Genomic DNA, 26947 nt, shown 5'->3' on the forward strand with positions numbered 1-26947 from the left:
GAGGGCGTCAGGTGAGTGTGACATGAAACAATAAAGTATCTTATCTATAATGTGAAAATAAACAAACATCATTTGAGCAGAATGTCTTCTCTTAAGGCGTGAATATGACATTTAAAGTGTGGAGAGAATCAAATATTTAATACTGGGAGCATCCGAAGAGTTGATTCTTATCCGTCACAGCATTGCATGTAACCCGGAGTCCAACATTTTGCTGGATAAATAAAGACTAAAGAGATTCCATGATCATCTTGTTGTCCTGTGCTCGTCAGGGAGCGCTGGCGTTCATTTTCTCCTGGCAGCTGTCCCACAGGTTGAGCAGCCTGTTGTCCTTGTTGGCACAGAAGTCCGTGAAGTCCCTGAGCAGGCGGTCGGCGAGCCTCTCGTCGCCCAGCACGCCCGTCCTCCAGGCCTTGGTCAGCATGGTGTTGTAGGCCCAGTAGTAACCGACGCGCTCCTCACCGCCGTACGGGCCTTGGCTGTTGGAGGTGGTGGAGTTTCTGCGTCTGCGCTGCTGCCCACTCGAGTACTTCCTCTTTGAGTACGGCAGCTGCAGGAACACGGTGCCTGGTGAAGGAGAGGCAGGTTGAGAGTGTGTGTGTGTGTGTGTGTGTGTGTGTGTGTGTGTGTGTGTGTGTGTGTGTGTGTGGGGTTACTAACCTGTCACGTGGATGTACTGGGGCTTGTTCTCAGAGGGGAAATTATAAGAAGAAGCAGAAAACTTGTCGTGCACGAAGCCGAATCTGATAGAAGGAGCACAGTTTTGCATAATTCAGACAAACTATGTGGTCGGGACATAGAACTTTGTGATTCACTAGCACAGGGGTGCCCACACTTTTTTGGCTCACGAGCTACTTTTAAAATGACCAAGTCAAAAAGATCTACCTACATTAATAATGCTTATATCTATGTAAAGCATTATTAATGTATAAATATACAGAGTATACTTTATATTTACAATATTGGCGTACCTTGCATAACTGCATGAACCCTTATGACACAATACAATTTTGTACATTTTTGGTCATTACATTTTACTCTGATGACTTCACTGCATGGAACCAGCAGGGTTGCATAGTCCGGACAGTAGCTGCTGGTAGTCAGCGTCAGGCAGACCAAATGGTCATCAGTCATGGTGGAACGGTGTTTGGACTTAATCTTTTTCATGTGGGAAAAGGCTGACTCTAGGACTGCAACTAACGATTATTTTCATAAACGACTAATCTATCGACTATTTTTTCGATTAATCGACTAATCTAATGACTATTTCCCATAGCAAATTAAGAATAGTAACTCAAAATGTTGGAATTTGAACTTCAAATGTATTTGAGTAACAAGATCTGAACATCAGAACATCATCATAACAAATAAATTAAATAGTAATACAAATTAAAGTGCAAATATGCTTTAAAAATAAAGAAAAAGTACAAATAAAGCTTTAAAGGTAACTCAACATAGCAATCAAGCCTCTGAAAGTGCAAAATAACTAAAGAATAACTGGGCTGCAAGTGCCATTCAAAGTCCAAAAGTTTAAAAAAATTGTCCATCCTACCCGATAATTAAAGCGCAAGGGTTTAAAAGTAAATCAAAATGACTCATTATAGTCCCACGTCTTGCTGCTCCCTCCTTCAGGGGAACACACAATTGACACACGTTTTAAATTGTAATTCAGAAACGTGAGCATATTGACATACTCTTAGTTGGTTGTATTCTGCATGTTTAACAACATGTAGAAACTCCTGTATCTCCGGACAGAGCTCTATAAGCCATCTCACATCAGTGTGCAGCAGGAAGTCAGAGTGGCTGCAGTCCTTCTCCAGATGCGCACAGAACATCCGTCTTTGAAGAGCTCTCGCTCGATTAGACGATCTTTGTTGCCACATCCGTGATCTCTTTCATGTTTAGCGTTGTAGCGCATAATGCTTGTTGGTGTATTATGCAGTGGTAATTAAGGAAGTCGGGGAAAACATCTCCCTGTACTTGGCAATACATCCATTCAAGCGGCCAACCATTGCGGGCGCAGCGTCCGTAGTGATTGACATTAATTTGCACACTGGGAGCTGGGTTTTGTCGCTAAAGTTTTTTTAATTTTTTTTAATTATTATTATTTTTTAAATGGCATGCGATCTACCTGCACTACCTCCGCAATCGACTGGTAGATCGCGATCGACGTATTGGGCACCCCTGCACTAGCACATACCATGTTGCAAAAAAGATTAATTGGAGCTAGTTGGATAACTTGATGATTCCAGCTATAGAGCTAAGGCATTATAACCTTTAATGCAGTTCCTTTAAAAAAAGTACCTTTAAATCTCAGATATAATTTTGTTGAACAGAGTGTACTACATCTCGCCTGCTAGAAGATGGTTAATAGTAACTAGTATGCTAGTCGGCTATTACTAACAGTTGAGTTAAAGGTACACCATCTCGTACTGTTGGTACATAACAGTACAATTACTTTGTAACGTCTCTTGGCGCACAATTACAATGGTACAGCAAGGAGAGGATTCTGCAGGAGAGCAAGGTACCCACACACACACACACACACACACACACACACACACACACACACACACACACACACACACACACACACACCCCTAATGGACCCTAAGTGACGCTTGGGAGGGTTTATACATTATGGGATGGAACATTCGACTCACTGAAGAAATATTATCCATTAAACAGCAGCATGTGTATACCTTTAGCTAGCATCGCATGAAAGTGCTCATGTTAGTTATTGGTGTGCTAATGTACTCTGCTAATGTTAGCTCCACAGGTTTTTAATGTAGAAACGTATATCTTCTCCAACCTCTCAGAGTAACAAGTATCACTATCACAACGTTTAACCACGACCAGCTCCAGATCCACTAAACCAGCCTGAAGATGAAGAAACTCTGATGAACCATTGATGAGTCCTATGGAGCAGAGACGGGTAGCTGTCGGAGCTGGACGATGCTGAGCTATGTCTGCTTTTGAATGGCGGGACAATTGTTATGCAACTAAATGCTAGCTCAGCTACTGCTGATCCAGCAGGAGTTAGCCACATACCTACTAAGATAGCTGGGATGTATCACACAGTTATGAAAATTAAACTTTTGTTTAACAACATCTCTACAAAAACAACATCTCTACAAAACATATTTCATGTGCTTAGAAAATGAATTTCCTGTTATCAAAATGTCCCATTGAGACGCACAAAATAAATATAAAACAACAACCTGTAGAGTATGGCCTCCTGAAAGAGCTGCATCCGGTCCCAGTACGTCTCTGGTTCAAAACCTGTTGGATGAGTTAAAACGGACAGATGTTGAGACTGAGCTGCCGTACACATCACAGACAGGAAGTCAGTCAGGCGGCTTCTGTACCGTCGAACAGGTTGTCAGTGGCGTTCTTCAGCAGACAGTGGATGTTGAGAGGGATGAAGAGCTGGGCTCTCAGTGGATCTCCGTACAGGTAAGACGTCAGAGCGAAAGGAACCTCCAGCACAGGGACCAACAGGAAGCCGCAGGAGGCTGCTTTCCTGTGCCACCCTTGGACCTGACAGATGATAAGTGATTAAAAAACATTTTGGTTGAACTAGACCTCTAACTTGGATCTGTCTTTGCCTCCTACTTTGTAACCCCACTAGGCGACAGCAGGACAAGCTGTATTTCTCTGTGACCATCAAAGACAATGACGGTGCACTTATCACTGCCATCATTGAGTCCATCCTCCCCTCCTCCTGCCGATGCTGCTTGACTACTTTTTTATTTCCTCAATGCTTACGTGTCATTACCTAGTGACACGTAGGCATTGAGGAAATAAAAAAAGGATTCCGCCAGACAACCAAAACAGTTAATATGCTGTTGTGTTGGATACGGAGAATTTAGGGTGTGCTTGAAAATACCTTGTTGATCTGTAAGTGATCGGGAGGTATTATAGTGTCAGCGCTCCACCGGGAGGGGAACTCACAAATCATTTCAAGGTGTGTCAAAATAACAGCTGTGTAAAGCCTTTTGTGTAGTAGCGCCAAATTTGATTAAGGTAATTGCCTCAGGTGATGTAACGTAAGTCAGCGTCTGTGCATTGTGGGTAATGTAAGCACTGGGTTTTTGACAAGATTCAGACCGATGGCGCCATCTTGGAAGCTTAGCACCCTCACACCGGTTCCCCTCCAGGTAAGTTAGCAGTATCAGGACTGTTAGCTACTATCCACCGAGTCAGCCATCCCTCAATCATATACATCCTTTGATTTTAGGATTTAGCACCTTCAACTGTCCCTTATGAGTAGATTCTGTAATTTATTCCGATTTTGTGTCTCTTGAAATGTGAAGAACAACTTCTGACCCATTGACAGTTAACCAAAGAGGACATCTGGTTACCATCTCAAAGAGCACCGCAGCAGTGACGGCCATCCAGTGCAGCTTGATCTCAAAAGCGGAGTTGAGTGAGAAGTTTCCGTGGTAATAACAGCTGCACCACTCGGTTCGGTCACTGCGGTTGTTGACGTCCACATCCAGAGTGACCGTCTTCTGCTCCGGGACCGTAGCAGCTGGGGGGGGCAGACAGAGGGAGGGAGGGAGAGGTGGAGAGACAGGAAGACAGGAGGCAGAGGAAGCACAGGAAGGGGATATGGGAGGCATGATGGGCAGGCAGAAGGAGGAGTGAGAGCAGGTGGTTAGAACAGCAGCAATGCCTGCATTATAGGTTATGTAGGTTTCCTGGTGCAATAGAGTAGCTAGAACAACAAATAAGCTATGAATGCAGCCAGAGTCTCTTCAGCTCCACATTATTCCAGGACATCATGTGTCAGATGGAAAGCATTCATCTTGCAAAGTTGTTGCTTTAAAGAACTCAAGCATTTCTAAATGTGCCGAGGTCAAACGTGCCGAGTGGAGCTTTGAGCGGTCGTACGAAGCAAGAATGGAGGCAAAGAAGAAACCCTGTCGCAGCACGCCGTGTTGGGACAGGGTCTCTGAGAGCGGCAGGCGAGGACGTGGCACACCACAGCACTACTGACCCACAGCCACTAACACCATGCATTGAAACACCACACCCACCCATCACTCACTGCTCCTGGATCAGCTACACATAACCCCACGGCATGCACTAATTGGAAGGGGTGGGGGGATCCCATCGACCAATGATGTGGACGGATCACTCTACAGCTCGAGGTAGGAGAACCTCGGCATGCGCTACACACTGGAGAACACACCACCAGCTGTTCAGATCTACAGCCCCCCCAGGAGAGCTGGGTCCAGCATCTCTGTCACACAACAAAGAGATGACGTGGATGATGACAAATATGATGTCATGAAATGTTATATGATGTCATGCAAACAGTTCTGTGATGAGAGTAAGAATCCCACTGTGTGAGTTGGAAAATTATGAATTTATTGGAATGGTGAGTGGTGGTTGTGAACTAGAGCTCATTATTTTTGGTTTCTAATAATAATGATAATAATACTTTAATTTTATGCAGCACTTTTCAAAATGCTCAAAGACGCTATATTTATATAACTTTGTTTTTAAATCGGGTAATTTATTGTTGTTCATTTAGAATATTTATAAACAAATTTGCCCCGTCTTTGGACTGTAACCATATTTTACTAATTGCATTTTCCCAACAATTTATATTAGTGAAAGAATTGTCTGCGCTGTGCTTGTTGCAACACAACCCTGTTGAGTGAACCAGGGGGCCGAGTGGGGCCAAGAAAAATTCCTTGTTTGTGTAAACATTCCTGGTAAATGAACGGTTTCTGATTCTGATTTTCACTCTGTGCCTCGGAGGTAAACAATGGAGGCCCACCTCCCCTTGATCAGGAAAAGGTTGCGGAGGTGGCGTTCAACCTTCTGACCTTGTCTCGTCGTCTCTGAGCCGATGCTCTGTGTATCAACAGACACACAAACTTCCATAAAATAGACTTTCATCCAACAGCTGATTATCTGATCACAGCTGATTATCTGATCACTGCCACGACAATAAACTACACTCCAAAGTTCCATGGCTCAGTCTATTCTGGGTTGTTTAATCATCTGCCAAAAGCCTATATTTATGTTTACTGGCTAATTTTGTTGACAGACACTTTACATTTCTTTCATCTAATTCATTGCAAGCTGAGCATGAAGGCTAACATGGACAGCTAAGGATAAAATGAACATTTGAGACAGCCTATTTAAAATGTAAAAACTGAATCCAGTAGTTTTGCATTTTCACTATGTAACACGGAGCCGCAGGTAGATGTGGATGAATGTTGTCTGGAAGCTTGAGGGCCCATTTGAGAGTGCTCAGTATGTGTGCTTTAATAATGAGCAGCAGCACTGGAACAGCCAATTAAAATGTATGTTAGGATTAGGATACCTGGTCAAGAGCCCTTGAACAAATGCACCCTCTGTGCTTTGTGTGATGTAAAAACTGGACCCAGACAACTCTCTGAAGTATAGACTCATGTAGGATCTGCATCTGGATTAGGGAGGTGTGGGCTGTTAGGGAGGACCTGGGCTGGGTGTACCTAGCAGTGCGGCGGCCTGGCTGCGTCCTCCAAAGCTGCGGCTGAAGGAGCTGTGCCTACTTGCGTAGGAGGCCGGCCGGCTGGGCAGCCATGGCAGGAGGAAGGCGGGGAGGTCGCAGGGTCGGTGCTCCTCCAGCACAAAGGCCACCTCAAACCACTTCCTCTGGAACAGAGCAAAGTCCTCCAGGCCTGCAGCGGACCAGCCTCCAGCCAACGTGGAGGGAAGCTGGGAGGTTGGGCCTGCAGAGGAGAGGACAGCCAGGAATGTCACGACAACACACAGTGGATTGCATCTTCTCATTACCTGACATTAATTATAGATGCCGTGGCAAACCAGGGGAAACAGCAAAGCCAGTGCAACAAAGGAGGCGGATCCCCAAACTCAGGTTGGGAGAGATAATGGAGGTGGCCACTGGTCACACCGGCAGCCCGTCAGGTTATCAGGGGAGGCATTTATTCCCTCAGCATCCACGCTGCAGCAGTTTGAGCAGAGGGCCGAGCAGACAGCACCACTCAGACTAAAGCAGTTCATACTCGCCATCGGGAAGCCGGCCTGAGGCGCCAGGAAGTGACGTAATCACGGCTCGGTCGTGCACCCCTGAATTTTTGTAAAGGCCCTCGCAATCACATGACTGTCACAAATAGTTCACTGACAAAAGTACTATTTCAATGTCTCAGGATTTTATGCAAAGAAGGCCGATTTGTTTTTAGAAACAGGTTATATAAAACTTTATTTGAGGAAATAATTTTCAGCCAAATCAAACCGGATTGTAGGAGCTATTTATTTGATATTAGTATTTAGTTATTTTACTCACAAGTAGTATCAATTAATTATTCTAGAGGAATTATTCTGCTTTATTAGGTTAGATTTTTTGATACATTATAGGTTTTCCTTTTTATAGTTTTTAGTTTAGTCTAATTATTTGTAGTTGTTGTCTAGATATACTTAGTCTTTTGGTTGTTTATTTGTTTTGATAATTGGGTAACGCTGTGGGCACCTGGTATTATTGTAGGAGGCAGGTACAGTACCAGCATGCACCTGAGTAGGCCTATGGTTTTTTACCAGCACAGGAGAGGCAGCATGGAGAGTTCCTTTGTTCTTTTGTTTGTTTGCTTGTTTTGTTTAGTTAAATAAATTATTTAAAAAAAACGGAATCTTGCATGGACAATGCATTCTTTTGGCTGCGTAATCCACATACCCACGGTGCGTCAGTGGCCCTTTGATTTATGTCTATTTTCTTTGATTTATTGGACAAATGGCCACTACAAGTATGTTCTACAAGTATGGGGACCAACAGCAAAGACTCGCCTCTCACTCTGGATAGTGGAACCCCCCAGCCTTGAGACAAGGCTGAAGGCCAAAGACCGCGGACGGGAGGCTTCTTCAGCTTAAGTTTGACCCCATTCCGTTTCCCCTAAACTCTTTTGTAAAGGACACTAAGTTTCCTATTTCGTTGTGAATCTCGCCTCCAAGACCCCTGGTTTGCCACAATACATATAGTAGGAGCACGTGTACCATCCTTCTCTCCCACGATCCTGTAGAAGTAGAATCCGTAGACGAAGGTGCGCATGGCATCTCCAGAAGCGTGGGCCACCACACATTCATCCAGCATTTTCTACACAAACCAGACAAATGGAAACGGTGCACAGCTCAGCAGACCAAACAACTTATGATTATATAAGCCGTGGTAATGTATTGTGTGTATCCTTTCTGAGCAGTGGGTCAATGTAAGAACATACTAACTACATGTGACATTTGGAGTTGATAAAAGCAGCATTCAGTGGTCTTCTCTCAGCACCACCATTCAAATCAAATTGGGGTGAGGAGCAGGAGTATTTCCAGGACAGAAGCAGTGACTTCCTGTTGCCTGGCAATCTCACAGTGACAATAGGACTCCAGCATAGTTTGGTTAATACTCTTACTGGTTGCCTTTGTTTTCTCTTCCAAAACCTCTCATCATCATCTGTTTCTTGTCCTGTTGCTCTTCTTTTCAGTGATGTTAAATGTAAAGGTGGGACATGCAACTCTTACCTGCATGATATCCACAGCCATCCCCTGTGTGGCCACGCCCTCCACATTGTTGACCAGCCAATGAACAACCTCTGCGCTAATGAAGCAGTTGAGTGGGAGGCCTTTCTGCTCCGGGAGCAACTGTACACCTGTCCTGTAATACCAGAGGCACAGACAACGAAATGCAAACTCAACATGTTGAATCATCTCCAGACCTTTTTATCTGCTTAATTTGTCATGAAATAATGAGGGAACAGGCCACACCTGGCCATCAAACCATTTGTAAGACCATTGTCCAATTACCTTTGAGCCTCTGAAAATGTTGGGGACTGTGTACAAATGGTTGTAATTCCTAAACGGTTAATGCGATAGTTTTGTTATAACCATTAAAATGAAGCGGAATGTCTACACTTTAACCACATATTGACTGATTCATCCTAAAACCTTGTAAAGAGGCACAATTAGATTAATTAGATTCAATGAATATAAAATGCATGTACAACACCACATACTGGTTACAGTAGCCACGTGAAAGATTCTGATGGGGCAACTGGTTTTCTTTACAGGTATCAAATCAGCAAAAGCCAGAATATGTGAGTGTGAATCGTTTGTGACTAACTCAAACGTACCAGGATCCGAACGCACACAACAATGGATCTTACGTGGGATGTTTGATGGCCTCCAGGATCTCCATGAGTGTTGAGGAAGAGGACAGAGAAAGGGCTCCCGCTGCAGACTGCCCACTGTGGACAGATATCACCACAGGTCAGTGCTACCTGTTACACTACCGTAAATTCATCATTAAGTTATTATCAGCAATTCTCATTGGTTCGAGGTTTTAAATAATTTACTGGTACATTATAATTGAGTAAGACTTTATCAAACAAATACTTGTAAGAAACCATTTAGCTATGCTGTGGTGTCCATGTTTAAAGTGTCCTGTAATCCTGGATAGGACCATGACAAAATATTTAAAGCTGTCCCTGCAGTAAGAAATAAAAGCCCACCTGGTGTCTAAGGTGCTGCTGCTGGCTGCAGTCTCTCCTGCAGGCTGTGCTGCTCCAGCAGTCACTGCTGCCTGCACTCCTTTCTCTGCAACCTCGCTGGCTTCAGCAGGCAGCTGCACAGGAAGAAGTACTTCATTCAGTTTTCCGTTTCATTTAATAAGTTCACCAAAGAGCACATTATCACTTTCCTCCAATGTGCATGGCAGTCAGCCATGCACATTGTTCTAATTATCCACTGTGGAGATATCGGACTTTGAGATTTCTGCCGCCACACCAAGACCGTGAGGTGAACTTAATTCTGCTTGTGTGGCTCAGTGCTCGCATGGAAACATATCATTTAAAAAGTGTTTATTTTTCAGAAACACTTGCTGTTACTCTGGATAATGCCCAGAGAAACAGGCTCTATGTATTTCCTGTGGTCTATCCAGAGTACAGGAGACACCGTTTCTAAAAAAAGATTTTCTGTTGAATTTTTAAATACTGTGAGCACCACATACATTATGCCATTCACCTTATTTCAGAGTGAGGCAGACACTTCAGAGACAGATATCTCAAAACCTGGATGAATACCAAAAAGTCTGAATGGACAGCTAACAGTGGATTGAAGTAAATGTGTCTTTTTTACCAACGGAGTCCTGATATCATGTCAGGAAACAGCAGCGGGCCTGGGTCCAGCTGTGTTACAGAAGGTTAGTCACACCAGGACCACACGACATGTATTACTCACTGAGTTTAGGATTCAGGCCATTCAGTCACTGAGCATCTTATAATGAGGATAATGTCACACTGGTGCCCCAAGCCAGACATCTAATGGTGCCCTTGGAGGGGATGCACTGGACTACTTTTACCAAAGGGAAGGAGATAATATGTCACACAATTCCTTGCGGCAGCAACATTTAAAGTGATGCACCATTTAGACGTCAGTATCATCTGCCACTGCATGCTGCAAGTGCAGTCCCTCTCTTAACATCGCTGTTGTCTTTTCTGAAGTCATTATGAACTCTCCTTCACATCTTTCCTTGACCTTGTGTTGTTTTCCCATCGAGCTCAAGGACAAATAGTGAAGGAAACACATTGGACTGGACTATTTTCAAGTGCAGTCCATATTTTATGATCTATCAGGGGTCTCGTTATTGGAAAACTAAAGAATTAAACGTCTGGAAATACAGATAATACCTAACTACGTCAGACAGTTTTTTGTCACCTCACTGCAACTTTGCATGATGTTAAAATTGTTGTCAGTGTATTACACCTCACTGAATACATTTTATGTCTCAATGTTTCAGCTGTGGGGAACTTCCAACAGCTTAAATCCTCACAAAGGTACTGGAAGAGTTACATGTGATCCTGGTGTGAGAGTCCACAGTGTCACTACCTACCAGCAGCCACTACAACACTGGGGACAAAAAAGTGGAATCTGATGAGGCACAGCAAGTCAAGCATCATGTGACTAGCACCAGAGGGTTTATGCACACCATGCACATGCAGCAATGCAGAGGGAGTTAGAAGGGAGGCACATGTGGGGACGGACACAGACACACACACACACACACACACACAGACACACAGACACACACACAGACAGACACACACACACTGACCTGAGAGTGATAGATGTAGGAGGAGCGAGGGCTACGTATAAAATCCAAAATAAAGGCAGCGTCCTGTCAGCACAGGAAGAACATAACCCAGGATCAAACACCCAAAGCCCAGTGACAGGACCAGAACAGAGCATGGGGGGACAAACACAGATGGAAGGATAGAAACCAGAGCAAAAACACCACACCGAAACCAGCAAAGAAGAACCATTTTATCCAAGTATGTGATGCTGATTAAATTACACTCAGATACATCTGAAGTGCCTGAAGCAAAACAATTTATTCTAAACCACAGATGTCACAGATGCTCACCTTGCGGGGGCTGTCCACATATGTGGGCGCTGTGGCAACACTTGAGGGCTCACTAGCGGCTGTTGAGGGCTTTGCCTGCTGCTGCTCCTCCAGAGACCTGGGAGGAAGCAGAAAGAATGCCATTAAAACTGATATGCGTGGCTCCATCGCTCACATCACGACAGCCTGCAGTGCCGTAAGACACTCACTTCTGGTTCTGCTCCATCTCCAGTAAGGCCGATAAGGCTGATGTTCCTTTTTTGCCTTGTGGGGGCACCACAGGCTCCGCAGGGTACGGGGGTAGAGGACCTGTGACCTGCAGTCCTTTCATTGGTGTGCCCTTCTGCTATGTGAGAGCCAGAGTGAAAGAAACAGAGGAAGGTGTCCACATCAGCATCTTAAGATACAGCAAATACAAATGTTTACAGAGCAAATGTGAATAGATGTTTGTGGCTGCTGTATCTATATATATATATATATATATATATATATATTTTATTTTATTTATTTATTTATTGACATACATGTGTGAATATAAAAAAGGTAATCCTTTTGCAAAATAGCTCCTGTTAGCTTTATATTATTATATATTATATTATAAGGTTGTTGTAGTTTTAATGTTAATGCTGGAGGTGATCAGGATGAAACTATTTTCTTTTTAGGTAGTAAATACAGCTATCAGATACATGAAGTGGAGTAGAAGTACAACAGTAGTAGGGTAGAAGGGTAAAGTAGCAAAAATGGTAAAAACTACAAGTAGAGTCAAAATAATGCATAAAAAAAAAGACAAAAAAAGTATTACATTTGCAGAATAATTACTATAGGACAATTATCTGGTTCATTGATATTAAAATATAGCAGGGACACGTAAATCCAAACAGCAAACTGTGAGGAAAGAAACAGCTGTAAAAGGTGTTTTCATGAAACATGTCGTGTGCAGCGTGATGTAAACTAGGAGAGCCTCACTCTGATGATCCTGTCGGAGCGGTGGCGACGGCGAATGCGGTTCAGACCTTCCAGGAAACGGATGAAGCCATCCAGCAGGACCCAGTCCCCGCTGCCACCCATCCCGGCACCTGCTCCCTCCCCATAAACATCCCAGTGCCCCTCCCCGTCTGCCACCCGCCTAGCTCCTCCGGCTGGCAGCAGGAGGAAGCGAGTCCTCCAGAACTTCAGAGAGTCGATCAAACTGGAGGCAGAAGAAAGGCATAGGTATTCCGCTCATGATGCTCTCTCAGCGTATTTATGAGAGAGTTAACTCATTTAAACTCTGTAGATAACATGTGTTGGTGTGTACCTGAAGTCCTCCGAGCCAGCAGAGCAGATGTACTGGTCCAGGTAGTTCCACTTGTATTCCTCCAGTCTCTCGTGGCCAAACTCCACCCAGCAGGACACAAAGTGGGCATCAGAATGTGGTGGACACAGGCTGTAGCTGTACTGGATCTGTGCTGACTCGTACGGGTACCTAAAACACACATCAGGATCAAATAGGAGTCCCTTTTGCTGGTCAGTATTTCTTTTAAGTAGGTAAAGATAGTGGAGAAATGACAGCGGATGAGGGAAGAGAGATGGGGGATGACATGTCTCGAACATATGTGACTCAGAACATAACTGACACTGGTTCTCCTTTTCATGTGTATTCACGGAGGTACTTTCCACCGTATACAGACAGGAGACTGTAAGCAGCTCCAGCTGAGTTACAACAGCTCTCCTGTTGGACAATTAAAGGTAGAGTTGGGTTTTTTGACTTGATATGAGGTTCGGATCCATAGTCAGTGTATTGCATAGATGGGGGTCGGCATGTCTACAGCTTGGACAAACAGACAGGAGTACCAGCCTCTATCAGTCCTGATACCGATGGTGATACCAGAGCTTTTGGTATCAGCCGAGACAGAGTACTGATAAGATACCAGTGTTGAATTAATCAACTGAATGCCTCACTGACGGGATCATTCTTTATGCGTCAGGTAACATCTGGCTCGACTTAAACACTGCTTTGCCAACTATGCAAGAACTAAATGTAACAAATACATAGAGAGATATCATTTACTGAATTATATTATCACTATGAAAATTAATTTAGTAGAATTGGTAAAAAAAAAGAAAAAAAAAAGGAATTGCAACCTTTCTAAATGCAGCCACACATTGGTAAAAATGTTACAGGAGTATACAATGTACAATGTGTATAAACATAGAAATGAATTGAATAGATCGGCTCCATTGTCCCCGATATACAATCCATCTATTTGAGACAGTAACTAATCTCTGTGCTGTTTTAAAAAGACAGGGTTGGTAATCTTCTTCAAAAACATTTTGGATATTTTGGTTGAAATTCTCATTACATCCTGACAGCAATTAAATGCTCTGAGACAAACAAAGACAAAACATGGAACCTGTGGTTGTAGCAAAATGCCCATCCTATCGGAGTGTTAGTATTGAACGGGTACTGTGAGTATGGACAATAATCGTGTTTGTTGTTTACGTGGGGGAGTGTTTTTGGGGGAGGCCTGAAGGGACTGGCCAAGTTGCCAACTTTCTCTCTAGATTTAACAATTTTACGAGCAAGTGCTGCTACTTTCATTGAAGAAGAGTTGGCAACTTTGTGCTGGGTTTTTCGTTTCGAAAAGCGTACTCTTGCTAGTTTTTTAAGATTATCAACCCTGCCTTTATAGGGTTAGTTAAGTTTCACCAAAGCCGCACAATAGCATTAATAAACAAACTGATCGAGGCAGAAGTCGACCAGCAACTCCCCTGTTCTGAGGTAAAATTGCTGTTTTTGTCAAAAGAAGTCTGGTCCTAGACAACAGTCTCAGTTCCCCGGCAAGGTAAAGCTGTGAAAATACTCTAAATATAGCATACACAAAACTGATACTGATTTTTTTTTAGGTGTCTAGAAGAAGATTTGCTGCTGCCCCCGTTAGGGCCACCAGGAGTACTCACTTGGGCAGGTAGCGAGTAACTGTGATGATCTTGTCTTTGAGGCAAACTTTATGGAAGGTCCGGCCCATACTGAGCCAGTAAACTGTCTCCTCCTCCTCTGCTCGACGCAGAGAGACCAAACCTAAAACACCAAGAAGACAGAGGACACGACACATACAGTCACCATGGGTCTTTTAAAAACTGCGACTAGATGACGAGAATCAGGGGCGACAACAATTAATACTTAAGACTTCAGTCATACCAAATAATCAAAAACTAACTAATGATTACAATTTGATGTGAGAAGATAGTGGACAATAACAAAATGTTAAAGGATTATATGTATAAAAATAACCAAATGATGTGAAACATGAATGTACCTCTAGAGTAAAGAGGACTGCTGCCAAGGGGTGTGGCCACAGTGGGCTTTGGTTTCCTGTTGGTTTGGACAATGATCTGGTAGCCCTGCATTAACCTCTGACAGATAAACTCCTCAAAGACCTGGGATGCACTCATCACTGGGGCTTCGTCCTCCCGCCTGAGGAACAGATGAACACTTAAGGTTTGCTTATTGCTGCTAAGGTTATTTCAAACTCAAAGGAATTTGTATTTGTTATGTTTGATTGGTTTCACAGGACATCATTTTAGTGGTTCTGCTAAAGCAATGTGAAGCCAGTTCACCTCCTGGGCACTGCCGAGGTGCCCTTTAGCAAGGCACCAAACCAAACCAATAACTCCAACTCTCTCCAACTCCCATTTATATGGGTCCTGTGTCTGTGTGCCTGTTTGTATTTGGGCATGTGTGTGTGTGTGTGTGTGTGTGTGTGTGTGTGTGTGTGTGTGTGTGTGTGTGTGTGTGTGTGTGTGTGTAATATTAAAGGAAGGAAAAATGTAATCTCCCCTGTGGGGTTGACCTGTGGGGTTAAGACCGAAATGCGTGACAGTCACGCTCAATGTGTGACACTTGAGAGCCCTGGGGAGGAGAGCAGCGAAGTATCGTCAGTCAGGGATTGAGGCGGACTGCGCTGTGCTAGCTAGCCACTATTTCTTGTCTCATTTGTGGCTTGATAACCAGTGCAGCAGTACAGATACACTTGTTAACAAAGAATGAGACCACACACCAACATGAGCTCTTTTCATATGTTATGACAATGGTTGATAGTTAACTTGTTTTGAATTTGTGAAGACATTATTACAGTATTAGTGGCTATTATCTTTGTTTAGCAAGTAAGCTAGCTAGCGTTGGTTTATTAAAGTCACAAGTCATGGTAAAATGATCTAAGAATTTGAATGAAAGTTCGCTAAATCGTACTTAAGACCAAATGCATGGCTACTGAACTGAATGACAGGAACAGTACATTGAAGTTACTGGGCAAAACATGTAAAAGTGCTTATAGTTAGGGCTGGCTCTCTCCTTCTGCTGACATGGATCTTGGTTATCTGGATCGTGGTCCATGACTACTACTCATTATATGAATAATTTCTGTCATATTCATTGAATGTGCTGTGCTGTTAATATAACACTAACAGGAGCTATTTTACAAAAGGATTACCTTTATATACACACACACACACGTGTGTGCGTGCGCGTGCATTGTGTGTATGTGTATATATATATATATATATACATACACACACAGACTATAATTGGAAATGGAATTTCTGTTGAATGTTTTTTTCTCTTCTCTAATCAAGATTAATATACTTTGTTCAGAATCATTTTAGTAAGAAAATCAACCATAAACTACAATAGTGAGGGGGACATGTCTCCCATGTTACTCTATGGACAGCTGTTGAGTGTCTTAGTCGGTTGTACGCTCTACGTGACTGACTGGAGACAGTTCTACTCTAAAGACAGTGTTGCCTACCTCTCCAGGTCACTGTGCGGCAGCAGGTCGTAGCAGCCTTCGGTGTAGTCGTTCTGTAGCGCCTGGCGGTCGGGGAAGTAGTCGGTGGTGAGGGGCAGGCAGGCCGGCGTGGTGAGAGACTTCCAGTCCACCCCCACTGTGCAGCAGAAGCTGGGCACTGTCGGGGGCGCAGACAGCAGCAGGGCTTCAGGAGCACCCACACCATACACAAAACACACATGCACACGCGCACACACACACACACACACACACACAAATCCCCACAACAAAGACAAATGCATGTACCCAGAGTAGAGAGGTACATGTGTGTGTGTGGGTGGGGGGGATACACAGAGGAAGGGGAAGCACAGTGGGGTGAAGTAAAGACAGGAAGGGAGAGGATGAAGAAATTAAGATGGGAAAGAAGGAGTGAAGATGAAGATACAAACAAACAAACAAACAAACAAACAAGAAAGTAGAAGAGAGGGGAAGAAAAAACAGAATGTGTTACTTTTACTGGCCTTGTCGCCCCAGCTGGTGATTCCTGAGGGGCCTGTGGTTGTAGTGTAGTGATCAGACATGCAGATTGTGGCCCTGTGACAGTCTGTGATCGCTCACAAGGAAGAAGTGAAAAATGTGCCCTGAGCTCAGCAAGGGTGTAAACTGTAAAGTGACTGAGTGAATTTAAGCAGAGAAATCACATCGTGCAAACTCATCATGCAAACTCTTAAAATACTGTGTGCGAGAGAGACTTGTTTAAAAGAAGCACCAATTTAAAGTCAATCAAGAGAAATATACTATGCATACCGCCATGCAGGAATGAGATATACAAGGCTCGTTGGGTACAAACAGGTCATGGTGAAGGAAAACGATGGTAGGGATAATTAATCGGAGGAATATAAAATTTCATCATGACAATTCAAATCAACAGAAGGCCCAGAGAAACAGAGAGAAAATATTGGGACAGAGACAGTGAGGATACAGAGGGAGGAGGAGGGGTAACCCCAAGCCACATGACCCGTAAGAGTCGTTTCTACCTGCGCCCCCTGGAGACAGACGCTCAGAGAAACCTGCCTGCCAAAGCTGAATAAGCCCTCACAGGTTAAAGAAACCTCTGAAGGTTTATTGGCATTTTCAGTTTGGATATTCAGAGCATCAACCCGATCCTGAGGTACAGCTGCATGACAATGTTTGCGACTTTGCGATTGACATGTTTTGTTTTTTTGTAGGGGAAAGATGGACTCACTTGGATCGGCACCGCTTGGGGAAAAGTCTTGCAATGTGGGATTGTTGAGAGCTCCTGTGCAGAAATTACAATATCTTCATGTATTAAGATGTCCCATTAACAACCAAAGACATTTCATGTATTATCATGTATGACAAAGGAAAGCAGCATGAGGGAATCCTCATATTTGAGAAGATGGAACCGGAACATTAACAGCATTTTTGCTTAATGACTGAAACAATGGATTCTTTGTCAGAACAGTTAGCAACTTGTTTCTTTCTCCCAATTAATTGATGGATATTTCCCTCTCCTTTACTGTACATAGCTTTCCCTTTTGTAACTGAACTTTTCTAAAACAGCTGTGCAGCTGCAATTTTAACAAACTTTACTCAAACTAGAGGACATGGGGCATTTGTTGGGGAATAACAGAGAAACATGTCACCCAGTGCAACAGTGGGTCTCATTTATAGAATATCGCCAACTTCCACTAACATTGATATCTAAGTCAATGTCCATGACATCTATGATGCGACATCTATGATGCAAAATACTCAGGAGAACAGTGTTCTTGAGTAGACTTATCACCACTGTTGTGGCTTCCTGGACTTCCAGTCAACTCTTCCATCCCTCCACCAACGTAAAGGCCGTTCTCTCCTGCATGCCTAGAAGCTGTGCGCCTTAAACAATAAAGAGAAAGATCAAGCATTCATCTCATCGTCTGTGCTTCCAGCTAAACTTCTTCACAAGGGAGACTTTTGTTTCATGTGGGAGGTGTCTAACCTTCCAGTGGCCTCGTGATAGGCCAGTTCCAGCAGCTCAGCGGAGGTGTGGGCGGGGTCTTTCTGCTGGCTGCCCTGCAGTTCGGCCATGTTCTGTCTGGTCTGGTGATGAATCTGGATTGCTTCTCCAGAAGGACCTGAAGAACAACAGTGCACATACGGTCTGATGCTTGGATAACCGGTAGCATTGCAGTGCTCATTTGGATTCGTAATCTTCCCATTAGTTTTTGATTGTTCTTGTGTGGAAGCGTTAAGTTGTGATGGTGGCACTCGAGAGATCGGGAAGAAGTTAAATACCACTTCTCTGCATAATGCAATGCAGTTTGACACCAGTTTGAACTACATCATCCAGAGTGATCAGAAATAGAAGAATGTCAACTGACACATTAACTAGGTTCATTAAATTGCTGACTGCATGCAATTCAATTGATTTTGTACAGCCTAAAATGTGTTTTCACAAGGCCGTGTCTCCCTCACCGACAGGGAAGGTGTGCATCCACCGCCGCCGATTGGAGGTGAGCTTCATGGGCATTCTGGATGGGGTGAAGGGGTTCATGAGTGCTCTCTGAGGGGTGTAACCTCCTGGGCGGATGTGCAAAGTGGACTCAGCGCTTCCCACTGTGAACCTGCCCGGGGCACTGGAGTCCCGCTGAGAGTCCATCATCTTCTCCAACAACTCTGAACAGCAGAAAAACAAATAAAGACCAGACGATGGGCTGGAGAAAAGAAAGTGATGGAAGAAGCACACTTTATCACATCCCTTGTTTGCATTTTTGCTTAATGCAATACTTCAGATTTCTTTTCAGAATCTTTCAAAAAGGCAGAATATTTTTCAAAAAACAAACAAACTAAAAAAACTAACCAACTGAGGCAGCAGCAGACCAGCAACTCATTTAATTCTGCGGGGTAAAATTACTGTTTTTGGCAAAGGAGTCTTATGGTTTTGAAGAGAACTTAGATAACGACTTCCGTTCCCAGTTGGAAAGGGCAGTCTGACGGCAAAGTAAAGAGGTGAAAATATTCTAAATATAGCATTCACCCCAATTGAAATTGATTATTTTTGGTGGCAACTGCCATCTACTGGAGGCAATACACTGACTATGGAAGAGTACCTCATTCAACCCCACTTTAAAAACTATCCCTTTAAGATCTGGAGGAGGTACCTCTGGTGCTGGTGTATCCCAGGGAGCTGCTGACTTCATACTGGAGGAGAGGCATGCGGGGTATGAGCAGCATGTTGGACACAGGGCCCAGACTATCGTCAGAGGCCAGGCTACGCTGTTCTTCTGGACCTCCAGAGCGGACGGGAGGAGACACGCCTATGCCTGCACTGACGTCCACCGAGCCCCAGCTCTTCCTCCCACTTGTCTCTTTGTCTCGACCCATCCTGAAAGACACACAGTAAATAGTGGCGGAGTTTATGGTGACCCAACCGTGCCCCCGAAGCAAGCACTTTACCATGACCTTGAAGAAACCAGGCTCTGGGTGGGCGCTCATGTGCTTTGACAGGTTCAACAGACCCAGGTCCACAAGGTTTACTAGAAAGAATAGCTCTGTCCTCAGTGTGTTTAATGAGCACAGTTTTTCTTTGGACCCTCATCTAGGTGTAATCTACAGAGACTTGTAAAGTAAGCAGGATTAAGGCTCAATGTACTTGTCCTGGCACTGAATCTTTTTCATGCTTTGTTTGTCCAAGTATGCCATTTGGGTTTTATGTGTCGCTTATGTTTAACATTTACGCTAGGAACCCATTAGAAATGATATTCAAAATCTCAATGGGATCATCCTGGTGAAATAAAGGATAAATCCATTTCTTTTTTAAAGTATTTTAGTGTTGTGAGAGCAGCAAGCTACCTGAAGTTGGTGCTCCTCTGAATTCGTGAGGGGCCAGGCAGTCTGAACACCTGAGCATCATAGGCGTCGTAGTCCACCTGAATAGGCAGGCTGTTTTCAGAGTCCTTTGGCGCACAGAGAGCTGGAAGAGGATTCGCATCATTAGAATCATTAGGATTCCTCCTCTGAGCTCCATCAATATTTGTACCATATTTCATTCAAAATGTTGTGAAGACATTTCACGGAAATGAACGGACAAGAATTTCACACAATAACACAAACAAACTAAGAAGGGAAGAGTAGACCAGCAACTCCTGTGTTCTATGGGGTGAAATTACAGTCGAGGCTTTGAAAAACGTTGAGATGGAAATACAAAATTCAGTTGGAAACGGCTGTCTGACAGCAAAGAAAACCGGTGAAAATACTCTAAATATAGTAAACACTTAAAGAAATATTTGAATTCCTTTAGATGTCTAAAATATGTTTTGCTGCTGCTGCGTCCACAGCATGTCATGGCTTTGCGCCTGTGCTGGCACACTGGTCTGACTTTTCAAGGTGGGGCCGAACTGCTGTAGTATCTTTGGCATATTTAAAATCTGTTCAAATGTCGTAAATCCATTCCACTAAAATCCAAAGCTTACATTCATTTAAGTCGGTGCAAAGTGTTATTCAATCCAGAGGGTGCTTGGTTGAAAAGACTGACTGCAGACTGACCAAAACTGAAGACATTATCTAATTCATGATTCCAAAAATTAGAAAGAGCTCTGGTACCCCTTCTTCAACCGAAATGGAAGGGTTCCGTTCTGGCCAGCACACCTTATTTTTTAACCGTTCAGAGCATTTTGACTCAATAAATAAATAAATTTGTTCAGATCCTGAAAAGTTGGTTCACAGCTGGAACCAAAATAGCAGATTTGTCTCAACCTGAAGTGCTAACCGTGGGCTACAGATCGTAAAGAGAAGATGAAGTCTTGCACGCAATAGTCTTCTAAGTTTTAATAGTAATCCATGCTTGTTTTTTGAGATTATAAATAGTAATGAATTCCATCTGCAGTCCCATTACCAGGGTTCATACACATTGTGACCAATGGATTTCCATAACTTTTCACCAAATTTCCATGAGCAAACATTTTGTGAAATCTCGGTGTATGACATGAAAAAGTGAGAAAATGTAGTATTTAAACTAACAATGAGAATTCCAAAGCATACAGTATACCTTAAATGACACAAATGAATGAGAGACAATAGTTTGATTAAAATAATAAACATTTATATAGATGTATGTATGCCTGCTTATATTTTGAGTGTCTTTCTTTTAAAAACATATTCATTATTTCAAACTCAGTGTAAATGAATGACATGAACACATGAATATAACACATTTCCATGACTTTTCCAAAACTTTAGTGATTTCATTTTTTTTCAAGGACTTTTCCAGGCCTGGAAATAACCATTTTAAAATTCCATGACTTTTCCAAGTTTTCCATGACGGTAAGAACCCTGCATTACTACTGTTTAATTCCGTCAAATTGTACAACACCCTCTGCTGATGAGGGCATCCCTGATCACAAGGGTTCTGCTCAAAACTGGTTCTCTAGATAGCACAAACGTTCCAAACCCCCTGAACGGAACCACGTCAAGAATCAGAGCTAATCTGGTGGAAAAGGGGTGAGAGGAGAGATAAAGGGTCACAACTTACTGTGCTCCTTGCTGCTCTTGAATTTCTCAGCATGAAGCTAGAAGAAACGTCATTGTAATGAGATGTTACACACAATTTATTTTCATTTTTTTTATAAAAATGTGAATGCACCTTGCGGCCAGCCAGTTTGATTCGAGGGGTGAAGGAACTGCAAGAGTTCTGACTTTTGGAGGTGTAGAAGCTGCAGGCGTGAAAGACAGATATGCAAATTTCACCTTTACAGAAAATTAGAATTATATTTATCAGTCGTTGCTATGCAGGCAGACAGCTGTTGCCTTCCTACACGGCTGCTTGTTTTGTGTGATTTACGACACCTTACAGAACATTGGGTGTCGAGCTGGGGGGGTTATCCAATTGTGGTTTTTATTCATTCAATGACACAATACAGCAGTGGTTGTTGCAGACACCTGGCGGAGATCTGCGTTCTACAACATTCTAGTTTTACCTGTGGTTGATCCAGTGAGGAAGATTGTAGTCGTCCCCCACACGAGAGTCTCCAGGTGTCGTTCTGTTGTGCAGCTACAGAGAGTAACAGCCATCAGAAACCAACAGGTGTATGGCCTAATGCACCGAAGGACACTTACACTCTAAATGTGTTACCTTGAATAATGGTACTGCATGCAATGGCTGCTCCCCCATGCACACCAAGTCTACCCCAATGCCTAAAGAGAGAAAACATACCAACATCGTTAACTACATACAATTAACTTTGAATTCTCTGTCAAATAGATCTGGCCAGTTTGAAGTCTCGTTTCCACACTGACCGTTGTCAATCATACGCTGTTTGGTGAGAATCATAAGCAGACGGTCGACTTCAAACACTCCCACCCCGGGAGTGATGACCACTGACATCTGGCCGGTGCGGTCAAAGTTACGGTTGATGTAGTGCTTGTCAAACACTGTGGGAGACAAGGTGATTGACAGCTTCTCTTATCATCTTTTTTAGTTAGTAACCAGTGAAAGACTAACTTTGGATATGAAAGGACAGGTTGACAATTTCCCAAGCCTACATGTTCCAAATTTCACTGCAAAATTCTCTCTATTTGAGACTAACCAGCCACTGCTTTGTCTGGGGAAATAACAAGATGGAATATTCAGGTTCCAGTTTTCTTGATAGCAACTTAGGAGAAATTAGGAGAAAGTTGAAATAATGTATCAGGACAAAAATGATTTTCCAGGTCATTCTACTTTTTTCCTTCTTCACTTTCCATGTATTTTCAATGACAATGAATCCTACATTCATTTAACTTTAGGTACCAAAATAAATCTGCTAAAATTACTTTTTCCTTTTTTTTCTTGAGCAGTTCTATTCTGTTATTAGTCTATTTACCATTGAAGGAAAGGTTAATGGCCTCCAGGTAGTTTCCTTGAGCAGCAGTTGAGTTGTAACCAAGAGGAAAACCATCTGGCATGAAAAATGAAAAATAAACACAAGACACAAGACACAAAAGGTAAGATTGTAATTACAAAAGCCACTTAATCAAGAGACCCCTTCATCAGCCAAACACTCAATTCATTACCTGCTTCTTTCAGCCGCACCAGGACAGGATACTGAATGAAGAGCTTCTTGATCGTGACCAGTAACGATGTCCACTCATCCCGTCTCTCATTCTGGGCCACGACCCTGATCACAGAACAGTTAAAGGAATAGTTTGGATGTTTAGAAGCAGGGGTCTATGAGGTACGGTTTTTGCACGGTTACTTTGGATTCCCTAAAGTCACACAATGACAAAAGCAAACTAATAGAGGCAACGGAATACGAGCAACTCTCCTGTTTTATGGGGTAAAATTACACATTTTGTCAAAGGAGTCCAGTTTGAAGAGACCATAGATAGATATAACATATAGCGTCAGAGCCCCATCAGAAAGAGCTGTCTGACAGCAAGAAAAAAAAGGTGAAGATATTTGTATTTAGCGTACACTTAAACCGATATTGATTTATTTTAGGCGTTGAAAATCCGTCTTCAGCAGTACATTACTTTGCCTCTGTGCTGGTACTCCTGTCTGTTTCTCAAAACATCAGGAAAGTACCGTCAAAACAAAAGACCTCTGTCCTCCAGATAGTAAGTCAGATCAACTTGAAGTAAGACAAATGATTCAAAGCTGTGAACAGTAACTATAGCTACCTGTAAAAGTCTTCATAAAAACGTCCTTCGTGATCCTGTCTGATGGATCCTCTCAGAATCTCAGGAAATTCATCTGAGGAAAATTGTATTCGTATTATTGATAAATGTATCAATTTGCAACATAACTCACGTGACAACATAGGAAAGCAGACTCACCAACAGTTTTGGCATTGTATAAAGTACGGGAGAAAAGTACAACTGTCACCTCATGGCTGCAGTTCTTCTCCTGTTTTAACAGTAAAAACACTGTTTTTGTTTTATATTTACAACAAAAGCCAACCAAAAAATAAAGAAAATCGCAAACCTTCCACTTGGCAAAAAGATCAGACAGGAAACCATTGACAGCCTTCTCAAAGTAGAGATCACCTGAGAGCAAGACGTTTGAATGAGACACTGACAGAGAGAGCCTTTATGGAATTGAAACTCAAACACGCGCTTACAGAGAGGAACAAATCAGAGAGATCTGACATCAACTCACCATAGATGTCAAAGTCCCACATCTCACAGCTCATCTGGATAAAGATGTACACCATTGCAGATGTGGATCTGAACACCACCTGTGTCACAATAAACAAATGATGAATAACATGAATAGATACTACCGTGACCATTTGATAGCAAGCATTCATAGCCAAAGGGCCCACATGCTTATGGGGAGAGCATTTCAGCATCTGTTTCCAACACTGCTCTCACCCTGGTGTCTTCGCTGATGTACCCACAGGTCACTTTCTCTCCCTTCACCCAGAGTTCACTGGCCTGGGCTCTGGAGAATGAGAAACATCATGAGCATGCAAACGCAAGGCACAGCTGAGATGTAAACAACGTCCTCATCTATGTAAATATACACCTTCTTTTCTAACCGTAAACAAAGTTCCAGCAGGATAACTTTCTTTTTTTTTAGCAAAGGCTAAGAAAGCACATGATTTATGTTGCTGCGTGTGTACATGTTGATTTATTCCACATTCAAGTCATTCTGAATGCATTTCTGGAAATGGAGTGGAGAGAACACAACGTATGCTTCCTACCTGATTCCTGCAAACTCCACTTTCTGCGTCAAATAAGCACATGTGCTCACCTGGAATAAAGATTGCAACAGTTGAATCCCCAGTAACTGTGCTGTTACACATTATACCCAGACACATAAATGTCCACATATCTACCAGACTCTTCTTTAATCGCCACATGTCTCCCCGGCCGATGTACTGGTCTTTGAACGTGAGCTCCACCAGGTCCAGTGTCACATTCTGCGAGGAAAAGAAAACTATGAGAGATTCTGTTCAACTGGCAAATGGTGAAGACGCAACAGGGTCCTAATGAACATACCTTTGGGTCGACAATGTTAACAATGACATCTTGGTAGGCACGCAGCTTGAATGCTTGTGCTACGGTCTGGTCCACACTGATTGTCTCTAGACAAGAACAAAATATCCCTCATGAGTAGTGAACAGGTGAGGCAACCATCACAAACCTTTGCTTTAAGTACTGAATGGACGTCATATAACAATAGAACTTTTACAGTCAATGTCCAATTTGGCCATTATGCTGTATATTATAGGAGAAGGACGAATCGGCCAATTATAGTCTCAATTAAGTTTTGGTAAATAAAATATGAGAAGATAATGAAAAATGCCCATTACGGTTCCCTTAAGCAAAGGTGAGGTCTTCAGATTGCTCCACCCACAGTTTGAGAACTACCTTTGCAAAAGTGCCCCATATTTGTCTCACAACCTGCCACAAGCTCATTTTTTAAAGGTCATAAAAAGCAGAATTATCGTGAGACCATGGCCGGTGGGGTCAGCGATTACGTTTGGGCCAGTGCTCCACACAGACCATCATTAAACAAAAGCCTGCTCGAGCGTGATTGGTCAATACCACTCTGACTAAAAATGGAAACCAGACTTTTCTGTTACCTAAATCTAGACCCGTTGTCTGTTACACCGTTATGGTTTCAGCTCTATACGGTATTATTATTACTATATTATTTCTTAATGTTTATTATTATTAGATGAATTGTATCCAGCCTAATGTAATTCTTGAAATATAGCTCAGATCATTAATTTACCTTTCTGAAGGTCCTCTTTCAGGCTCTTCACTTGCAGCAGGAGGGGACTGGGGAGAGAAACACCAGACTCAGTGGGGCATCAACACGGAATGGACGTCTAGCAGCGACCCTCTCATGGCGGAAGCTCACCTGTATTCATCGGTGGGGTGTGCGATCTCGATGATATCCCTTAGGCTGACTTGAGGGAAAACTTTTGGATTGACAACCAACTCGTCATCTGCTCCAAGGAAAGAGTTTGTGTTTGTAACATAATCAAATAAAACCTTTCATTGGGGAAAACGTGCATTTGCACGAATTGCAGGATACGGCTTACCACTTCCACCGAACCCTTTCTTGTGAAGCACAAGCTTGTACGACTTGTTGGTCTTCATCATGAAACCAGCTGGGGATTCAAACGAGGAGTCAGTGTGTGACTTCTCAAGTAAACGAACACGTGAGCTTTGGTAGGATCTGTTCTCATCGGCGTGCCATCCAGACACTCATTTAACGTCGTAGTCTTCCACACAGCGGTGTCGGCTCTGGGTGTTTATGAAGAAGGCGGAGAGCTCGGCTAACTCATCCGACAGCTACATTTTGACTGAAATGAAGTTGTGACGTTACTTCAGTTCCCCGTTGAGCCACGGCCACTATTGAACGCTCTCTCTCGCACAGACCTAATTACGTACTGTAGAGGTATGCCGCTTTACTTAGGACTAACTTATTACACCGTAATAGATCGGTAGGAGCGAGTGAGCACACGTAGAATAGATCAGCAGTGCCTCGGCAGTCTGTCAAACTCTTAGCAGCTCTCAACTGTCCTGGGACGTTGACATAATGCTAGCCTCGCGTGTGTCTAATTTGGGACAATTCACCGCCACTGGACTATATTAACCAACACCAGCACCAGCGTCACAGTAACCATACGCAATGAAAATACATCCGAAAAGTTGAAATAAGGGAGAACTACCGTTTTGAGGAGGAAATATAACGCGGTTCGCTAGCCAGCGTTGACTAAGCTAACTAGCTCACACTAGTCGTACTTCCTCCAAAACATGGATACGTGCGATATGATTGGTTCAG

The 26947-nt window shown here is 43.1% G+C and overlaps 1 protein-coding gene across 4 annotated transcripts; it reads right to left on the reverse strand.

Moving 5' to 3' along the window:
- Window positions 1-117: 117 nt before the first annotated feature.
- Window positions 118-26405, reverse strand: depdc5 (DEP domain containing 5, GATOR1 subcomplex subunit). Of its 4 annotated transcripts, none has more exons than XM_079229079.1 (42): window positions 26202-26405; window positions 26018-26105; window positions 25889-25935; window positions 25150-25235; window positions 24987-25070; window positions 24852-24901; window positions 24520-24589; window positions 24305-24383; window positions 24131-24192; window positions 23983-24052; window positions 23827-23899; window positions 23221-23324; window positions 23031-23105; window positions 22465-22599; window positions 22301-22362; window positions 22146-22219; window positions 21812-21881; window positions 21701-21737; window positions 20023-20143; window positions 19332-19555; window positions 18646-18846; window positions 18170-18305; window positions 17975-18066; window positions 17411-17464; window positions 16186-16342; window positions 14698-14855; window positions 14339-14459; window positions 12696-12863; window positions 12365-12587; window positions 11608-11744; window positions 11420-11516; window positions 11111-11173; window positions 9510-9622; window positions 9165-9245; window positions 8524-8656; window positions 8008-8107; window positions 6492-6731; window positions 4362-4531; window positions 3366-3537; window positions 3219-3279; window positions 658-740; window positions 118-564 (listed from the first exon to the last, which is right to left on the reverse strand). In XM_079229079.1, the coding sequence occupies exons 1-42, from the start codon at window positions 26260-26262 to the stop codon at window positions 266-268; spliced, it is 4731 nt and encodes a 1576-aa protein (XP_079085205.1). In that variant the 5' UTR covers window positions 26263-26405; the 3' UTR covers window positions 118-265. The 4 variants fall into 4 exon arrangements, with proteins under 4 accessions (XP_079085205.1, XP_079085204.1, XP_079085203.1 ...); XM_079229078.1 differs by having other exon boundaries at window positions 11608-11741; window positions 16186-16369; XM_079229077.1 differs by having other exon boundaries at window positions 16186-16369.
- Between the last annotated feature and the right edge of the window lie 542 nt (window positions 26406-26947).

This window comes from Taurulus bubalis (genome assembly GCF_910589615.1).
Source record: "Taurulus bubalis genome assembly, chromosome: 1".
NCBI lineage: Eukaryota > Metazoa > Chordata > Actinopteri > Perciformes > Cottidae > Taurulus > Taurulus bubalis.